The 17,846-nt window shown below is 59.4% G+C and overlaps 5 protein-coding genes across 5 annotated transcripts; 1 reads left to right on the top strand and 4 right to left on the bottom strand.

Moving 5' to 3' along the window:
• Positions 1-1,084: 1,084 nt before the first annotated feature.
• SLS55_001523 (uncharacterized protein) lies at positions 1,085-2,741 on the bottom strand (the record flags this gene model as incomplete). The annotated part of the gene is made up of 3 exons (XM_066773017.1): positions 1,085-2,433; positions 2,490-2,656; positions 2,704-2,741. 3 exons carry the CDS (start codon positions 2,739-2,741, stop codon positions 1,085-1,087), a joined length of 1,554 nt encoding a protein of 517 aa, XP_066635584.1.
• A 509-nt stretch (positions 2,742-3,250) lies between these two features.
• SLS55_001522 (mitochondrial 37S ribosomal protein uS8m) lies at positions 3,251-3,838 on the top strand (the record flags this gene model as incomplete). The annotated part of the gene is made up of 1 exon (XM_066773016.1): positions 3,251-3,838. One exon carries the CDS (start codon positions 3,251-3,253, stop codon positions 3,836-3,838), a length of 588 nt encoding a protein of 195 aa, XP_066635583.1.
• Positions 3,839-5,056: 1,218 nt separating this feature from the next.
• SLS55_001521 (uncharacterized protein) lies at positions 5,057-10,431 on the bottom strand (the record flags this gene model as incomplete). The annotated part of the gene is made up of 6 exons (XM_066773015.1): positions 5,057-6,470; positions 6,520-6,947; positions 7,007-8,554; positions 8,610-8,697; positions 8,754-9,757; positions 10,111-10,431. 6 exons carry the CDS (start codon positions 10,429-10,431, stop codon positions 5,057-5,059), a joined length of 4,803 nt encoding a protein of 1,600 aa, XP_066635582.1.
• Positions 10,432-11,661: 1,230 nt separating this feature from the next.
• Positions 11,662-13,241, bottom strand: LSP1 (lipid-binding protein; the record flags this gene model as incomplete). The annotated part of the gene is made up of 5 exons (XM_066773014.1): positions 11,662-11,962; positions 12,017-12,329; positions 12,384-12,567; positions 12,651-12,784; positions 13,124-13,241. The coding sequence occupies 5 exons, from the start codon at positions 13,239-13,241 to the stop codon at positions 11,662-11,664; spliced, it is 1,050 nt and encodes a 349-aa protein (XP_066635581.1).
• An 895-nt stretch (positions 13,242-14,136) lies between these two features.
• SLS55_001519 (uncharacterized protein) lies at positions 14,137-16,753 on the bottom strand (the record flags this gene model as incomplete). Its single annotated transcript, XM_066773013.1, has 6 exons — positions 14,137-14,261; positions 14,314-14,759; positions 15,076-15,429; positions 15,853-15,990; positions 16,115-16,337; positions 16,708-16,753. 6 exons carry the CDS (start codon positions 16,751-16,753, stop codon positions 14,137-14,139), a joined length of 1,332 nt encoding a protein of 443 aa, XP_066635580.1.
• Between the last annotated feature and the right edge of the window lie 1,093 nt (positions 16,754-17,846).

Below are 17,846 nucleotides of genomic sequence, written 5' to 3'. Positions count from 1 at the left end.
AGCCAAACGCCTTCGGATGACTTGCTCTAATTCTCCCTTTGAGAGAGTTTCCAGGATTCCCTGGAGGCGAAACACTGTTGAAGTTGCAGAAGTCATGGTGCAGGAAAGTCGTGGAAAATCTGTTTATGGGAGTGGGTTTCAATCTGATCGCATCGTGTCCATCAGGCCGCGAGAGGGCGTTGTTCAGCCTTGCAAGTGGCGGCACTGCAGCTGGGACAAGTCCAAAGGGTTAGCCGGTTGTTGATCGCAGCACAAAGCTGGAGCAGGAGGATCCAGAAGAGCCCTCAGTCCGCCAAACGCTGCGGGAGGATAGGATCCAAACGGCCAAGGGCTGAGGGCATGAGGCTGAGAGAGGCATGAAGAAGGTGCGGCGTTCGTACGTTGCTGCCTGTGAGCCGATTCGATAAAGAGCCAATCAGCCATCTAATCCAGGCGTCAGCGGTGCAACCCCTGCCTGCGCCATACTCTGTCATACATTCCGGCATGTCGTACCATGATCGAAATGGCAACACTCGCTCCAGTGAGTCCATAAATCGGTTAGCTGACAGACAGGTATAGCCATGAATGCACAACAAACGTGATACAAACAAGAACTTTAGTCCCACTGACCCCGTCTGAATCTTACAAGGCCATGCGTCGCGATCGTCCCCAAGCCCGTCCTCATACGCGTACCATTCGGACAAAAACACATTTAAACGAACGGATATCAACAAAAGGCCACAAGCATGATCCAATAATCGAACTCGCAGCTACTTCAAAGCCAATGGTACAAGCATTTCCATATAGTGCAACCCTCGAACCCATTACCCTATGAAAAAAATTGCAACCAATCCGCAAACTCCAAGCTCAACCAAAGTACACACATACATACAACCAAAGAAAAACGCACCAAAACGACAGGCACTCGGGGTATTATTCGGCCAGCTTGAACGAGACAAGACGAGAGAGATCAAGCGAAACGGGACTCAAAAGAAACCCAAAAAAAAGGGGGGGAAACAGAAAAAAAAAATTGGCCGACAAAAGACACAGACAAAAAAAATCATTCACTCATTCAAAGCAATATCAACAACAAAGACAACCAACCTCACAACTTCTTATCCAGCCTCTTCAAAAATTTACTCACCCCCTTCTCCACCCGATCCACCCTCTGCTCGAACTTGCCCGGCCCCGCCGCCCCCGGCCCCGCCGCCACCTGCTGCTGCGCCGGCCGATCGTGGCCCCGCACGCTGGCCTCCTGCTCCGTCGGCCGGTACATCTGGCCATGCACCGCGTACGCGTCCGCCTGGCTCTGCTGCGGCTGCCCCGTCGGCTGCCCGTACGAGTATTGCGCGAAGCCGCCCGGCGGCGGCATGCCGGGCGAGGGCGCGGCGGCGGCGTAGGCACCGGGCGATTGGAGCGGCGACGAGAGGCCGGGGGATTGGACGGGCGCGTAGCCGGGGGACTGCGGGTAGTTGGCGTACTGCGGCTGGTGCTGCTGCTGCGGGGGGTACTGCGGTTGCTGGTGCGGACTGCTGTTGTTGTAGCCCGGGTAGCCGGCGGGCATGGTGGTTTGGCGTTGCATGCTGGGGTGGGTTGGGGTCGGCGTCTGGCCGTATGGCGACGTGACCGGGTTCGTCGGCGGCGGGGCAAAGGACTGCGAGTACGGCGGCGTGCCGTTTTGCGGCGGCGGAGGCGGGAACGAGCCCGTGGTGGAGGCGCGCTGGAGCTGCGTGGGCGTGGGTCCTAGGGCGGGAGGAGGCGGGAAGGAGCCGTGAGTTGCTGATGGAGGGCCGGGCATATAGGGCTGGTGCTGCTGGTACGAGCCGTGGAGTTGTTGCTGTTGCATGCCGTAGTGGCCTGCGCCGTCCTCGTGAACAGCGGCGGCAGCCAGGCCCGTTCCCGACTCGGCGTCTGGAGGCGGCGGGGTCTTCTCACGATGAGCGATGGGCTCAGGCGCGGCAGGAGCTGCCGGATTGTATGCCATGGGAGCGTATGATGCAGGCTCCTGCGGAGATTCCCCTAACGACGACGCCGGCATGGTTGGAGGACCGGGGAAAGACTGGGTGGTGCTCACGCTGGTGCTGCGGTACTGGTTGGGATTGGAGAAGGCCATCTGCTCGAGCTTCTTGACGACCGGGCTCATGGACTCGGAGTGTTCGGAATGGCGGCTCTTGTGCGAGGGGGCGTCCAGTAGCCTCAGCTGGTGGGGTTGTAGGATCTGCTGAAGTGCGCTGACGAGCGTGTTCGCGTCGTTCTCGGTCCACATATATAGGTCGACGGTGTGCAGGCGGAACATATATTTGCCTTCGTTGCGCTGATCGGGGGCGGGGAGGTGCCATTGCGAATAGTCTTGCTGAGGTGAGCTGGGGGTGCTGCCCGCATTGGAGGGATCGACGGTGATGGTGAAGAGATTGGGCTGCTTATGCGTGCGGTTGACCAGGATGGTGTCAAGATCTGACGGCAGCGCGAATTAGCCAGGCTTTAGGCTGGGCTGACACGGGAGCACTCACAGCCCATGAAGGCGTCCTGGTCGGGCGTGCCGGCATAATTGGCGATCTCGACGCGGCCGCGGCGTTCGGACGGGTTGTAGTAGAGGTAGACGTAGGAGCTCTTGTCGAAGCGATGGTGGACGGGCTTCGCGTTCGGATGGCTGAAGTAGTAGTGCACGTCGGCGAAGCTGGAGCGCGTCAGGCGGAGCTCAGGCAGAGCTCGGGGAAGACTCACAGCGTGCACAGAGGCGTCTCGCCGGGTTGCTGCGGCATGGTGGCGGGGTATCACTGAGAGAAGCGGCCGGCGCTGAAACAGGTAGAAAAAGAAAGCACGCCGAGGGGGAAGAGATACAGACGAAGGACGAGACAGCGGCGGAAGAGGCGCCCAGGTGCTAGAAGAGTCGGCTCGTGGGGAGCGGGCAGCAGCTTGTGCGACCCTATTCTTGGAGCTGAAGGGTCTCGAGGCGCCTACTCGGCCAATCAGCTGCACGCGCCGCGCTGCAGCCGCCGATCCGCAGGCGGTGACGCTCCGTCGCGAGCTCCTCCGAAATTTTGGCCCATCAACGCTATCTGGACCTCACCAACAAGCCCTGCCATCGCCAATTCGAGCCGCCCAGCCGCTCACCGACACCGCGCGACCTCTGCGCTGTCCCCCCGTCGCCACCAGGCCATCATACACCGCCGCCCGCTGCGGGGCCCGTTGCAATTCGCGACCGAACACCACCCACGCCCTCGCCGCTGTCCGCCCGTGCCGCAACCCACCACCCTTCCCGCCCGCCGCCATGTCGCTCGTCCATCTCGCCAACATCTGCTCGCACCTGCAGAACGCGTCGAGGGGCCGCCTGGGCCTGACGTCCATCCCGCTCACGAAGCTGCACCTGACGCTGGCGCTGGGCCTGCAGAAGCAAGGCTTCATCTCCACCGTCCAGCCGGGCGGTCCCACACCACCGCCGACGTTCGCGCTGCGCGACCCCCCCAGCGACGGCCCGACCGACGAGGCGCTGGCGGCGGAGCCGTGGCGCGCGTACCCCTCGGCCGACGAATCCGCAGCGAGTACGACATCGTCGGAGAAGGCGGCCGCGGACGGGATCCCCAAGAACAGGGCGCTGCAGCGGCTGTGGCTGGGGCTGAAGTACTGGAACAACGAGCCCGTCCTCAACCGCATGACGCTCGTCAGCAAGCCCACCAAGCGGATATGGCTTAACACGGAGGACCTGGGCGTCATCGTGAGGGGCTACGAGGCCAACCAGGTCAAGGGCCTGACCAGGCCCGGGGAGTGCCTCTTCGTCACCACCGACAGGGGCGTGTTCGAGGCGAGAGAATGCGTGGAGAAGAAGCTGGGAGGCATGGTGCTGTGCAGGGTGCTGTGAGAAAACAAAAATAGGCTGGCTGAGTGAGAGAGGCCGTTGCGGAAAGCGCGCAACATGAGAGAGAGCACGGGGAGAAGTGTAAAATATGGCGTGGCAGCGGCTGCATACGTACGGCGCGCATCTTGGGTTGGGTTTGTTTGTAATTCTACGTACTGTCGAATGGGAAAGGAGCGTCATGAGTCAAGCTCTATACTCACACAGGAATCAGGCAAAATCACACAGATTGGATCAAGAAGCAGAGAGAGAAGAAAGTTTGAATTAAGAGAAGAAAAAAAAACTAATCTAAGAACTTTTGCCCCCAGCACTTGGTGCTGTTAGCCCGCCCAACCCCGACCTTTCAAGTTTCTTGAGGTAGTCGTCACCCCCGGACGCGTCAATGCCCCACCAAGACGACACGATTCAGCCACGAGCAGAGGCAGGCTTCCGCCCGCTTGCTTCGGAATGCCGATCGGCGCCTCTAGACTCTTCGCCCGTAACCCTAATCGACAACCTCTTGCGAGGCGCCGCTAGAAGAGCTGATGAAGAGAAGAAGAAGAAGAGGTGGAAGGGGCGAGGGGGCGAGGGTCTTATATACCCCCACCACCAGGCGGCAGCGGGCAGCTGGCAGCTGATCAGGGTCTACCCGTTGCTGGGGGCAACGGGCCGCTTTGGGCAGGCACGGCGTTTGGGGCAGGCACGGCGTTTGGGGCAGGAGCGGCGTTTGGGGCAGGAGCGGGCGTTGGTCACGTCACTTGGGCTGCTCTCACTTTCACCACCACTGCCGGTGGGTTTCTCACCCGGAAACATTTTCACGTCCACTTTTGCGTTGCGCCTGGGGTGCCTCACCTTTCGCCCAGGTGCCAGCTTGAATGCATCGACGCGAACCAGCAAGGTGTGTGTGCTTTTCTCCACTCAACCGGCGGCACGAGCATTGCACGTCCTGCCAATAGTAAAAGGACAGCCAAGGGTTCTCACATCTTGTTTTCCTCCCTAAAACCTGAGATGACTGGGCGATTCGCGACATAACGGCCGTTCGCATCCACTCTAAAGCCTCGTACCTGTCGATCCAAGCCCGAACATTCTTTTCTCATCTAACAGAAGAACACCGAGAAGCAAGCAAACAAGCAAGCGAACAAACAAGCCAGAAAACCCAAGTATTGTACAACCCCGACTTCCCCGATAACTTTTTTTTCCCCCCCTACAACCGCCCTCCACCCCCCTCTCTACTCACTCACTCACTCACTCCCGTCCCATCCCATCTCCATCCCCACCCCCACCCTCCCCCAATATAAGTTCCCTCAAAACCTCACTCTCCCCACTATCCTCGACCATGCCCCTAAACGCGCCGCCCTCGGCCAGCAGCAGCTCGCGCGGGCTGCCGAACTCGACGACGCGGCCGTCGCCGAGGACGAGGATGCGGTCGAAGTCGGCGATGGTGCTGAGGCGGTGCGCGATGACGACGAGGGTCGAGTCGCTGAACTGCTCGCGCACGCTGCGCTGGATGAGCGCGTCCGTCGCCTTGTCCACGGCCGACGTCGCCTCGTCGAGGATCATGACCTTGGGCCGCGCCACGATGGCCCGCGCCAGGCACAGCAGCTGCCGCTGCCCCTGCGACAGGTTCGAGCCGCCTTCCGACACCGTCGTCGACAGCGACGAGAAGGGGTTCTTGTTGACGCCGACGCCGACGTCGACGTCGTGCCCTCCCTCGTCGCCATCGTCCGAGGCGGCGGCGGCGGCGGCGTCATCCGACGACGACGATGCCGAGACCAGGTGCACGCGCTCCAGCGCCTCGCGCAGCTCGCGGTCGTCGTGCTCACCGAAGGGATCGATGTTGGAGCGGACGGTGCCGGAGAAGAGGACGGGGTCCTGCGGGATGATGGCGAGGCGGGAGCGCAGGTCCTCGAGCTTGATGGAGCCGATGTCGACGCCGTCGATGCGTATGCTCCCCTTGCGCGCCTCGAGGAAGCGGAACAGCGCGAGGGTCAAGCTGCTCTTGCCGGCGCCGGTGCGGCCGACGACGCCGACGCGCTCGTTGGGCGCGACGGCGAACGACACGCCCTTCAGGACGGGCTCCAGGTCCGACGCGTACGCGACGACGAGGTCGTCGACCTCGAGGCGGCCCTCGGCCGGCCAGTGCGCCGGCGCGTCCGCGCCCGTCTGGTCCTCGATGGCGATCTCCGAGTACTCGAGGATGCGCTCCACCGCGTTCATCGACAGCTCGACGATGGCGTACTGCCGCAGCATCCACACCACCGCGATCGAGTACTCGAGCGTGAAGCCGATGGCGAAGCCCGCTAGCGCCGCGTCGATGTTGAGCGAGACGATGAGCGCCGCCATCGCAATGGCGAAGGCCGCGCCGACCACGCCCAGGCGGAACGTCAGCCAGCGGTTGAATGCCCACATGTACATCATCGTCTGCCCGTGCATGTCGAGCTTGGCGAACATGGCGTCGATGTAGTCGTCCGTCTTTCCGAAGGCGCGAATGGTACCGAGGCCGGAGAGAGCGGCGCCGAAGAGCTCGAATACGGGACTCTTGGCCAGACTCTCCAACCGCTTGGTCTCGCGGGCGCCGATGAGGTAGTAAAGCGCGTAACGGACGCAAAGGGCCAGCAAAACGACAGCGAACAAGATCATGAACGGGGTGACCATCATGCTGGATTTCATCAGTACGTTGACTCGAGGGTTGGGTGCATCTTACTTACCCGGCAATCACGACGCCAATTACCATGAGCAGATTGAACAGCATGAACGAGAACGCGTTTGCTTGCTCGAGATCCAGGGTGCTGAAGTCTGCCGTGAACCGGTTCAGCACACGACCTGTCGGGACAGTATCGAGCCACCTCAGCGGCGCGCGCAATACAGCGTACGTCAGGTCATCAAACAGCTTGCGGCTGGCGCGGATCGAGCCGCAGTAGACCCAGAAGTAGCGCGCTGCACCGAAGAATGATATACAACAGGAGATGAGCACGTAGATGCCGACGTAGAATTTGGTGTCCCTGGTGAGTGACTGCGCATGATACGGCGTGCGGACGTTATGGACCATTGGGTGCTGGAGGACAGAGGTGACAAACGTCTTTGCTGGCTCTGACTGAGTTTTATACTGGCTGGTCCAGATGGTGAGCCACCACGACTGAGGGTCATACCGTTAGCATTTCGATTCTGCAGCAAATTCGTGAAGTTCAGACTTACCCGTCCCAGAATCAGCGCCTGGATAGCGCAGAACGCCAGCACAATGCCAGCCCAGAACCAGTAGCCGCCACCAGCCCTGACATACTGCTTGTAAACTGACCAAAGCACCTTCCCCTTCATTTTGGTCTCTTCCTCGACGAACTTCTTGGCCGGCTCCTTGATGTCGTATTCCATATGCCCGCCATCGTCGATGAAGTCCGACCGCTCGCTCGTCCGAGAGAGATACCGAACCAGCGCATCGCCACCGCTCTCACCCATAGACGCAACGCTCGGCCGCCTATGGAAAGCCGAACTGCGGCGACGTGCGGCGTGACCGTTGCCGTTGGGGATATCGAAATGCGCATCGCCGTCCGCAATGGCCTCCTCGTTCTGCTCTTCCTCGAGGATGTCCTGCAGCTCGCCCGTGCGTCGAAGCGAGTCCACGGTTCCGGCCCGGTCGACCCGACCCTCGCTGAGGAAGACCTCGAACTTGGTCTTCGGCAAGCAGAGGGAGACGTGGTGCGTGACGATGATCCTGGTGCGGCCCGCTGACAGCTCGCCCGTCAGTGCGTTCTCGAAGATGTGACGGCCGACGTGGGCATCGACAGCGCTGAAGATGTCGTCCAGGACCATGATGCCAGCGCGCGAGTACAGTGCACGGGCGAGCGTGATGCGCCAGCGCTGGCCGCCGCTCAGGTTGATGCCTTGCGCGCCGATTTCCGTCGAGTCGCCGTCGGTAAGCATTTCCAAGTCTTTGTCCAGGGCGCAGGCAGAGAGGACCTTGCGGTAGCGGGCAGCATCGAAGGGCAGACCAAAGAGTACATTGTCTCGGAAGCTGCAGTTCTCGATCCAAGGTTGTTGGCTGACGAACGCAATGGCGGAGTCGATGATCCAATTCTTCCTGTTGGCCTTGTGGTCGAACCGCTCATGGGCAGGTGGGGCGCGAGGGACTTCAATGGTACCAGAGATGACATCCACTTCACCCAGGATAGCCTTCAGAAGAAGAGTTTTTCCGGAGCCAGTACGGCCAGAAACAACGCTGAGTTGGCGGTTCGGGAAGGTGAAGTTCAGGTCACGCAGAACGAAGGATTCCTCGTTCTTCTCGGAGTCCGACGGCCATGCAACGTTCGCCTTCTTGAAGGAGATGTGATCTCCGGGCCATGTGTTTTGCGGCTTCTCTGGTGCATTCAAGTACTCGTCAATACGCTTGACACTGACCCAAGCATCGATTCCAGCTGCCATCAGCTCCGGAATGAACGCCATCGTTCCTTCAATTTGCGTCAGGATACCGATGGTCGTGAACGCGATGGAGGGATACAAATGGTCGTTAACAAGGGCATGGACGGCAAGAGTAACGGCGGAAAGCATGTAAGGTCCGAAAATCCAGCAGAAGATCAGGAAGGTGTCGGCGATGAAGACGCGCCAGATGGTTTTGAGCTCCGCCTCGCGGTAGTCTGCGATTTTCTTCTGCCATTGTTTCTCGAGCGCGGAAAACTTGATCTGCCGGATACCCATCAGGGCTTCGTTGAGGACTGCGAGCTTCCGATCGCGAGCACCCATGAGATCGTTCTGAACTCCATGTCAGCGAAGCCATCAAATAGCCGTCTTCCTGGAAACCACTTACCTGAGCAGCCGAGTACTTCTTTGCGAAATACGTGTTCAGGGGCACCGTTGCGAGCTGTGCAATGATACCCGCGACGAGGGCTTGCCATCTGTATACACCTCGTCAGCTCCAACGCAAAGATCCTCACCAACACCATTCACGTACCCTACAAGCTTGTAGATGAACGCAAACGACACGATGATCTTGATCAACGCGCCCCAGAACCCATTGCAATACGTGACGAAATCCGCCACGCGCTTCGTGTCGACGGCCACCAAATTGATCGTCCCCTGCTGCGTCTGCTTCATTGCCTCCTCGCCATCCTCGGGGCCCTGCTCATCCTCCGCTTTTACCCCATCCTCCTCCTCTTCTTTCTTCTTCTGCACGCCCTTGACGTCCTTCCGCCTCATGCTCTTCGCGAAGATCAGCGCGCTCAACTGCACGCGTATCGGCACGTTCAAGTATCCGTAGCTCACCCACCAGCGCCAATTCTCGAAGAAGTTCTGCACCACGATGCCCGCGCCCAGGCCGAGCACCCACAGGCTAGCCTCGACCGTCACGTTGGTGCCGTCGTTCGCGCGCTGCTCCAGCAGCTGCAGCAGCCGGAACATGGCCGCCTGCGGCGCGACGATGAGCACCGAGTCGAGCGTCGTGAGCACGTACTGCATGGTCAGAGCGGGCGCGTGCGCACGCATCACCTTGCGCCAGAGCGGGGTGGCGGAGGAAGGAGAGGTCGGCGGGGACGATGCGATGCGCGCGATGAAGTCGTCGTGCAGGTCGCGCGAGCGCGAGGTGGCGTCGAGGCTGGGCAGGTCATCCTGGTGCAGGAGTCCTTTCTTTGAGGCGAAGGAGAGAAGCGGCGACAGCCAGCTGTACGTGTAGCGGCTGAAGGCGGACGTGGTGCGCTGGGCGTCGACGCGCCGGCCGTTGTAGGTGACCTCTGGTCTGCGTGGATACAGGGTGCAGACGAGGAAGCCTGCGAGCGAGAGGCAGACACGGGTGATGGCCAGGCCGAGCTTGGAGGAGCTCGAGGTGTCGCGGAGGTCGTCGACGTAGCAGAATACGGCAAAGCTGAGCAGGTAGGTCAGGGAGTTGGACAAGGCGATGTTGTATTTGCGGACCGGTTCCTTTTCTATCGAAATATCGATGCTTTGGACAATGAGAGGAAGCTATGATGATCGTCAGCACCGCGATGCTCGTGGTGCATTCGAAACGACAGGAAATTTGACAGCGAGCTGAACGGCCTTCATCTTTCTTGAATTTGACCGAAGCCCCGCATTCCACATTCCAAAGGGTGGTGTTTTGGCATAACGCAAAGTCCAGCTGCCAATCGCAACCCTTCATGGCTCCGATGTTCTCTAGCAAGGGACCTGGCGTGCATTCCCGCGCGTTCGCTCTCTTCCCACGTGCTCCCTTCATCATTAGACACAGTGTCCCGGTCAACGGGAGCACTAGGCGAAGAAAATGCTCACACGTGCGAGAGCAAGGTGCAAAGAAAAAAGAGGAATTGGAAACCACTCACCCAAATCGCGCACGTCAACCACGTCATTACGACATCCTCCACATCCAGCGTCACCAGCACGGCGCGTGCCAGAGACACGCAAGCGCCAAAAACAGCGCAAAGCACCGTCAGCGCAGTCTGCCAGCGGGTGCTGTAGCTGCGCGTCGTCTCGTCGGTAGCGACTCCGTCGCGGTCAGCGTAGGGCTTATCAGCCGCGGCATCATCGCCACTGGCAAACGCACCACCCTTGGCGCGTTTGTTGCGGCGCAGGGTGCGGAATAAGCTGGAGCTGGCGTGGAGAGAGATGAGGCCGAGTGCGAGGGCGGCGAGTACGAGTCGCATTCTGGACGGGCGGACGTGAGCTGGATCTGCTGCCGTTGTAAAGGGCGTGATAGCGGGCTGTGGGGGGAATTGATTCGGTGCTGCTGCTGCTGCCGGCGTCATCGCGAAGGGTTGACGTCGATATGCGCCGTGCGCGGGCAACGGCAGCTAGGGTGCAGGTGGTGAGGTCAGAGCGTGTTCTTCGTGCTTATCTGATCTCTACCTCATACTGCTGCGGGGGTTAGGGATGAAGATAAGGCTCCAGGCGCGCGGGGTAGAGGTCAAGGTGAAGAAGGCCAGGAGAGTGGGAGAATACGACAAAGAGGGCTCGCGTCGCAAGTTGTAGCATCCAGCGTTCAGAGGAAGCGGCATGTGGAGATCGCCCTGCCCGCCTGCTTATCAATGACTGAGCTCGCTTCCCGTGTTCGGGATGCGGTGAGTGGGGCCCAGCCGCCGGTGACTCGAACCTGCGTGCTGTGTAGACGCGCCCACGCCTGCGGTGTCGAGATTTGCCGCATCCTTCTTCCTGAAGCAAGTCTAACCTGCGTGAAGGGTTGCACCCACTCGGAGATTCCACCTTATCGATTATCAGATGATCATGGTGCGCACACGCTGCCTTCTCGAAGCTTCATCGAACGAGGAACGCGTGCAGAATACGGAGTCGTCAAACACTGACGTTACGTGCTTCGTTTCCCGAGTCATGTCTGAGAACGCTCTGGCCCCGGACGCATCGCGACGCTGCCTCAGATCTGCGGGGCAGGGGCGTGCGTGGGTTGACGCAGGACGGAATATGCAAGTCAGCCAGGCAGCCACCCCGCTATCATCTACCATGTAAGGACCATCCCTGCACCGCCCTTTTTCACCTGCCGTAAATGATATCGTCGTGCTATTATCGTAGTTCCGGGATGATTCATTCTGACTCGAAAACAGCCCTCACCACATGTAGCTAGAACATCAACATATATCACGTCAATTCACTAGCTGCACGTACATCAAGAAGTGTAACAACTGATTCATTTCCGTCATGTCAAAGAAAATATTAGCCAACGAGAGCCACAGACACATTACCTCCCTCTTTAACCATCCGATGCCCATGATTACTTGGCCCATCGTATTACAAACAAAACCGTTCTCCATGCCGTGGGTATAACGTCTACCGTCCCGCTAAGCTTCGACCCTTCCAAATATCGAGTCGAGAATAGCAGCACGTGGCGAGAAGGGAACAGAAAAGGAAACCCGCTCCTCGTCATCTCAGGCGGTGGCAGCCTCGCGGCCGCGTGTTTCGCTTGCCGCAATCGTGCTGGGCGCATCCTCTTCCTCGTCATCCTCATCGTCGTACTCGTGTGCCGCGTGCTCCGATGCGGGTATCCAGAGTCCGGATTCACGACCCTCCATGGGTTGGTCCTGGTGTGAGAGATCCACGCCCTCACCGTTCTGACGGCGCTGGTGACGGCGCTGAGACAGTGTTCGTGCGCGGGTGGACAGGCTCGACTTGACTGATGCGTTTTGCTCGACCCAGTTGGTCAGCGCGTCTTCGCAGTCCTGAATGATACTGTGAAGTTTGTCAGCACCTTGCATGTTTTAGTCCAAACACAGCGGAACGTACGCCTTGCTAGCTTCGTAACCATCGTATGCGGGCCTGGTCTCGCCGGGAGTGACGGGAGTGTCATCGACCAGCTCCAACAGATGCTTGCCGTAGCCCGCAATGATGGCGAGCTTCTCGCAATGCTCACGCAGAGCATCAAACTGATACGTGAAGGCAGACTTCAACTTCTCACGCGTAATGTTGGACAGCTGAGCTTCAGCAACCAGAGACTCAGCCTCGGCGCGAACGAGCTCCTGCTCCAGAACGACGATCTTCGGCGAGTTGGGCTCCTTGTACTTGAGCTGCGCAATCTGATCCGTGATCTTCTGCTTCCCTGTTCGCCGCCCAATTAGCCTCCACATGCTGAATGTCCTTAAGGTCGGCTTACTGTCGCGACTCGGCTGAACCGACGCCTCGATGTTGCGAATGCTCTTCATGGTAACGCGGTATTGGTCGTAGCGGTCGACGAACTGGTCCTCCAGCTCGCCAATCTCGTAGATGAGCACGCCCAGTTTATCCGTAACGTCCGAGACATCGTCGTCGCAGGCCTCGCCCCAGATGGACAGTTGTTGCTAATGCACAAAACTCGTCAGCCACTGCCGCAACTCTCCGCCGCTTCTCGGCGCGCGAAATCGGGAGAGAGAAAAAAACGTACCGCCACCTCCATGCGCTCCCTGCCAACGAGCTCCATGCTGCGCATGACGTTCTTCTCCATCTTCACGAGTTGCGAAAGCTTCTTCGCCAGGTCCGGGCCCCAGGTGCCGGCCGCCTGCCTGCGGAACGAGTGGCCTGGATGTCGCAACACATAATCAACTTTGCGCCCTAGGAATTCGCGGAAACAAGCGTCTAGCAGCAAAGCACAACAAAAAAGCAGCAAGAGTAACGACAAAGGTGCGCGGGGGGTCGCCTTTGCATTGACCCGCAACCAGAAAGCACCGCCGCATGCGCGCGAGCGCGCGCGGAGGGGGACCGGATTGGCGCCTCGGTCGGTGGCGAGGTGCGGGGCAAAAGGTGGAGGAGGAGGCGATCGAAGTGAATCTGCGCGCGCGGCGACGACGATCCGGGTGCGGGACAATGCGAGAAAGCGGCCTTGTGGGGACGGGGGGAACAAGAAGGTCGACTACCTACCAATGTTGCTCTTGCCAAAGAAGCGGCCGGCCTTGGTCGACGAGGGCGGGGGCGGCGGGTTCTGCAGCTGCGACGCCGTGGGGGCGCGCGACTGGCGCATCGAGTAGGTGCGGTGCATGGCTTAGGGTTGGGTGGGCGGGCGAGCGCTGTGGTCGGTGTCTTGTGGTGTGACGGGTTGGGAGGATCGCGGGCGGCTGTGTCTTGGGGATCGCTTGGTGTGGACTCCGCACGGACGGGGTAGGGAAGGAGGGGGAGGAAATTGATTGACTTTGGTCGGCGGGATCGACGCGAGGATGCGGCAGGATTATATGTAAAGTGTCGCAGGGCTGGGCCAGGTTAAGGGGGACGGCGGGCTGGCTGCGAGAGGAACGGCGCACGAGGTGCCACACGATGACATAGGGACAGCCGGGGCATACGTCATGGCGCCAAGCACCCACTCGCTCCGCCGCGGCAGCGACACAGCGACACCAGCAAACCCTCGAGGCCCAAGCCCTCCGCGCCGTTCCGCAATCGTGCAAGTCTCGCTCCCCGGGCGAATCGCATCATGCGCACGGGAGCGCCCGGCGAGTGTGCGCTGATCGTCATTCAAGCTTCACTCGACCCACCGCAGCCACCATTCACCAACTAGGCGGTCCGAGGCCTAGCCCGTCTCTTTGCTTGTTTGGCAACTCCGGGTTCCGGTGACAGGGTGGGGTTGCACGCGCAAGAGAACTATCGATGCTGCCCAGTGGAGCAACTACAGCAGTAGCGTGCCGACCCGCGCAGCAAACAAGAGGGAAAATGGCAAAAGTCGAGGACTACATTGTGCGGACAGAGCCTCCAAGCGCCTGGTATCTGGTGTGACGAAGCAAAATAACAACAATGAAGCTATGGTCTGTTTCCAACCAAGCGCGCACTGACGAACGCACCCTTGCACGGCCACGATGCATAGCGCTGTCACAACACCATCCGCGCGCTAGTGCAGCCACTGACACCAGTGCCGCGCCATCCAAAGCGTCTGCCGTGGACCCTTATCATCGCCTGGAAACATAGAACGACTCCCGCTCGGCCCCCTTCTGCAGCAGCACATAGCGCTTCCAAAGCCACGGCAGCGTCACCGTGACCTGGTAACGCATATGCTTCCGTGTCGACGCTTTGACTACGACTCATCAGCTTTACGATCGCCGCCTTTTGCGCAGGCATATGCTTACATATCGAGTCGAGCTCCTCCAACGTCCGCTGCTTCGTTTCCGGCACCCACAGGAAGATCATGACGAAGGCAAGCACATTCAGCCCAGCAAAGAGACCGAGCGCGCCCGTGTTACCCAGCGCATCGGTAAGCCTGGGAAAGACCGTGTTCAGGATCGCGGCCCAGAAGAGGTTCGTCGCAACCGCCCAACTCATGCCGACCTCACGGTGGGACAGCGGGAAGGCCTCTGACGAATACGTAAACGGCACCGGCCCCTCGCCGGGACTGTAGAAGACGGCGAACAGGAACAAAAAGAAAGTGATCAGGTCAAGGCGGGCCTCGTTGGTGTCAGGGATGTAGAAGCAGAAGCCAGCTGCCAGGAGCGTGAGAGCCATGCCAGGGAACGTGATGAGTAGCAGCGTACGCCGTCCGAGAGTATCGATCTGATGCACTGCTGGAAGGGCAAAGCTGAACAAAGGTCAGTATAGCATCTGGAGGAAGCCAGCGGGAGACCACAACTCACATAAAGTTAGCAAGGCCGAAGCCCCAGGAGACCAGCAACGCGGTCCGCGTATCTGCTTTTGCATCCACGAACAACGTCGCGCTATAGAAAATAACAATCTTGGAAGCGTTAGCATCACCACCACGAAGCCGGCGTCGGAGCTGTGCAAGAAAACTCACGTTGATCCCGCACATCTGCTGCGCCAGCATAACAGTCGTACTCGCCAACGTCGCTCTCCTCACCCGCGCGATTGTAAACAGCTGCACGAACCTCCGCACATACATCTTCGCCTTGTACAAATCTCTGGCCACCGGCGTCCGGCTGACCGTCGCCTCTTCCTCCCCAGGTCTTCTGCCGTCCCGCGCCGCCTGCTCCGCCGCGAGCATCCTGTTCTCCAACTCAATCTGGACATGCATATAGTATAGGTCGCGCGCGGCCTGCAGCGGGACGTTTCGCAGGCGGAGCAGCGAGCTGTATGCCTGTGGGTAGCAATTTTTCTTTATGTACCACCGGGGCGATTCGGGCGCCCACCAGATGAGGATAAGGAGGGGGATGGCGGGGATGAAGGCGCTGCCGAGCTGCAGGCGCCAGCCGATGCGCGGGACCTGGTAGACGGCGAGATTGGCGGAGAAGCCTCTGTACAAGCACGATGTCCAGGTAAGTAACCGTTCTCGAAGTTTCCTTTCTCTCCGTCCGGGACGAAAGGTGCATGACGTAGTGCAGAAGGGAAAGTTACGCACAGGAAGATCCCGAAAGCTACCCAGAGCTGCCAGCTCATGACAAAACTGCCACGGAAGAAGGCAGGCGAGTTCTCAGCCGCGTAGACGGGGACTGTCGCCGCCTTGCTACCCATTCCGATGCCGAGGAGGCAACGGCAGAAGAACAGTTGGACCCAGTTCTGAGTGAACGCGGCGCCGATGACCGAGGAAAAGCAAAACACGGCCGAGAAAAAGATAGTGCCTCGCCGGCCAGTGTAGTTGTTGAGCGGATCAGAAATCCAACAACCCCTTGTGGAGATGTAAGCATACGTAGTGGGCGGAGGGATTACAGCGCGCTTACAGCATGGAAGCCGCGAAGTAGGGAGCAGCATTCACCACGCCTAGGATCCAGACATCTCCAGTAACTGTGTTGGGATTGAGATCGAATGCCGCCGGCCACTCGAGGTTGGCCCCGTTTGATCCCGTCTGGTCCCAGCCTCTGCATGGCGTCCGTGTTAGTATGGACGTTTGATGCCCGGAGCTGAGGATCGCGAACGTACTGCAGCGCCGCGGCAATGCATGTGCAGCAGATTGTGATCCAAAAGGCTGGCGGTTGCCTGAACAATCGCGTGTGCTCGTCTCGCAAGGCTTGAAGCTCGTCCGGCGTAAGCTCTTCGATGGCCTCGAAAGTCCGTCCGCTCTGCGCAACGCGCGCGCCCTTCTGCAACAGCTCCTCATCAACGACGTTGGCTAAGCCATACTTGAGTCTGAAAGCAGCGACTTGTTCTTCAAGCTCTTCGAGAGTGAGGTTGTCAAGCGGATTTTCGATGCTGAACTCATCGTCAGCTAGGAGCTCTCAGGCTGAAGCTGTTTCTTGATCAGAGCAAATGAGGGGCCAGTAGTAGCTAAGGGCGGATCACGCGACAACTGATCATCTTGTGATGGTATCGGGCTCGCTGCAAGGCCGTTTCGCTTAGTGTTGCAACACAATCGAGAAGTTGAAGATCTTCTTCGGAAACGCTTGCAAACGCAGCTCATCGTGATCTGACATCCAACTAAGCGCTTCCACTTCTCCTCCGCAGTTTACTCCGGCTGTTGCAACACTGACCGAGCCTGCCTCGCACATCTGACAACAAGCCTTTCCAACGTGATGACCAGCAGTAGGGCGTGTCGATCAGGCTTCGGGAAGAGAATAGGGCAAGGCAACAATACATACTAGACTTGATTGTGATCCTCGCCGCGGAGCGTGCTTTCAACATCATTGGAGCTCAGGTTGGAGTGCTATACCACAGCATTAGCTCCCGGCGCAAGGGAGGAGCGTCCAACGTGAAGCGCTCTGCGCTGCAAGATGAGGCTGTTGTGGGGGGTGAGCTGCTGACCGTGATTCGCTCCCTCAGCTCCAGTGGGTCGGACATTCCGTAGCGCTATGCGGAGGTGCGGACGCAGGGTCCAAAACTGCCTCTCCGTCGGCGTTGCTGATGGAGAGTGCGACTGAGTGCTAAGTGACAGGTTTGTCGAGTATCCCCTCCGGCGGCTGAAAGGATGGTAGGATAGCAGCGTTTCGCGCTGAGGATGACCCCAGATGAGACTACGGGGGAAGCAGGAAAAGATGCGGCACATGTGGATGGGCGGGAGCTTGCGCAATGGCCGATCTTTGTTGCTTTGGCGGATTCTGCCTTGCGGCTGGTGCCCAGGCCCAGCTGAGGGGCGGCCTGCATGTTGCACCACGAGAGCGATCCATGGACGTCCTGCAGGTGTTTAGCAAACAGTAACAGTTGACCGGCCTAGATCCGTGCCTTGGAAATTGCTTGCTGCCGTATCCGCTGTGGCTTTTCCCTGAGCTCGCACATCAACATGACTGTCAGCCTGGCCGAGGAAGCTGAAATGTCCATCTTGACGGCGCCAGCGGTACCCACGCCACTCATCGTTCGGAGGCCGCAACGCAGCATCCCAGGTCTGTCGTACATGGAAGGATTCGCGCTAGCAGCAGGCAGCCATTGCCGAGGGGCTGTACCTCGACACACATCTCACGTGCCGTCGCCAACGCAGCACCGACCGGGAACGAGGACAAGGATCGACACACGTCGGGGAACAGCAGCAGTGATCCGGGGTCTGGGGCAAGCGCCGCCCCCACACCTTCAAGCATCATTCCCCAGCCTTGCGTCTTTCCCCCACATAATCAGCACATCCCATCAGACATGGGCAGTGTCCCCAATCCTCAAAGCGGCTTCGGTCTTCCCCGAGTCAATGGTTCCACTCTTGAATCATCGCGCAGCGAGCCTGAGAAATACCCAGCTGTCTGCTCCGTGGCTGGTGCCATCATAGTACAAACCGCAGCAGCTCCTCCCAAGCGCA

The sequence above is a fragment of the Diplodia seriata genome (genome assembly GCF_021436955.1).
Source record: "Diplodia seriata strain FDS-637 chromosome Unknown scaffold_2, whole genome shotgun sequence".
Classification (NCBI taxonomy): Eukaryota; Fungi; Ascomycota; class Dothideomycetes; order Botryosphaeriales; family Botryosphaeriaceae; genus Diplodia; species Diplodia seriata.
Note: the sequence above shows the minus strand (reverse complement) of the source record. Positions and strands in the feature narration are given on the sequence as shown.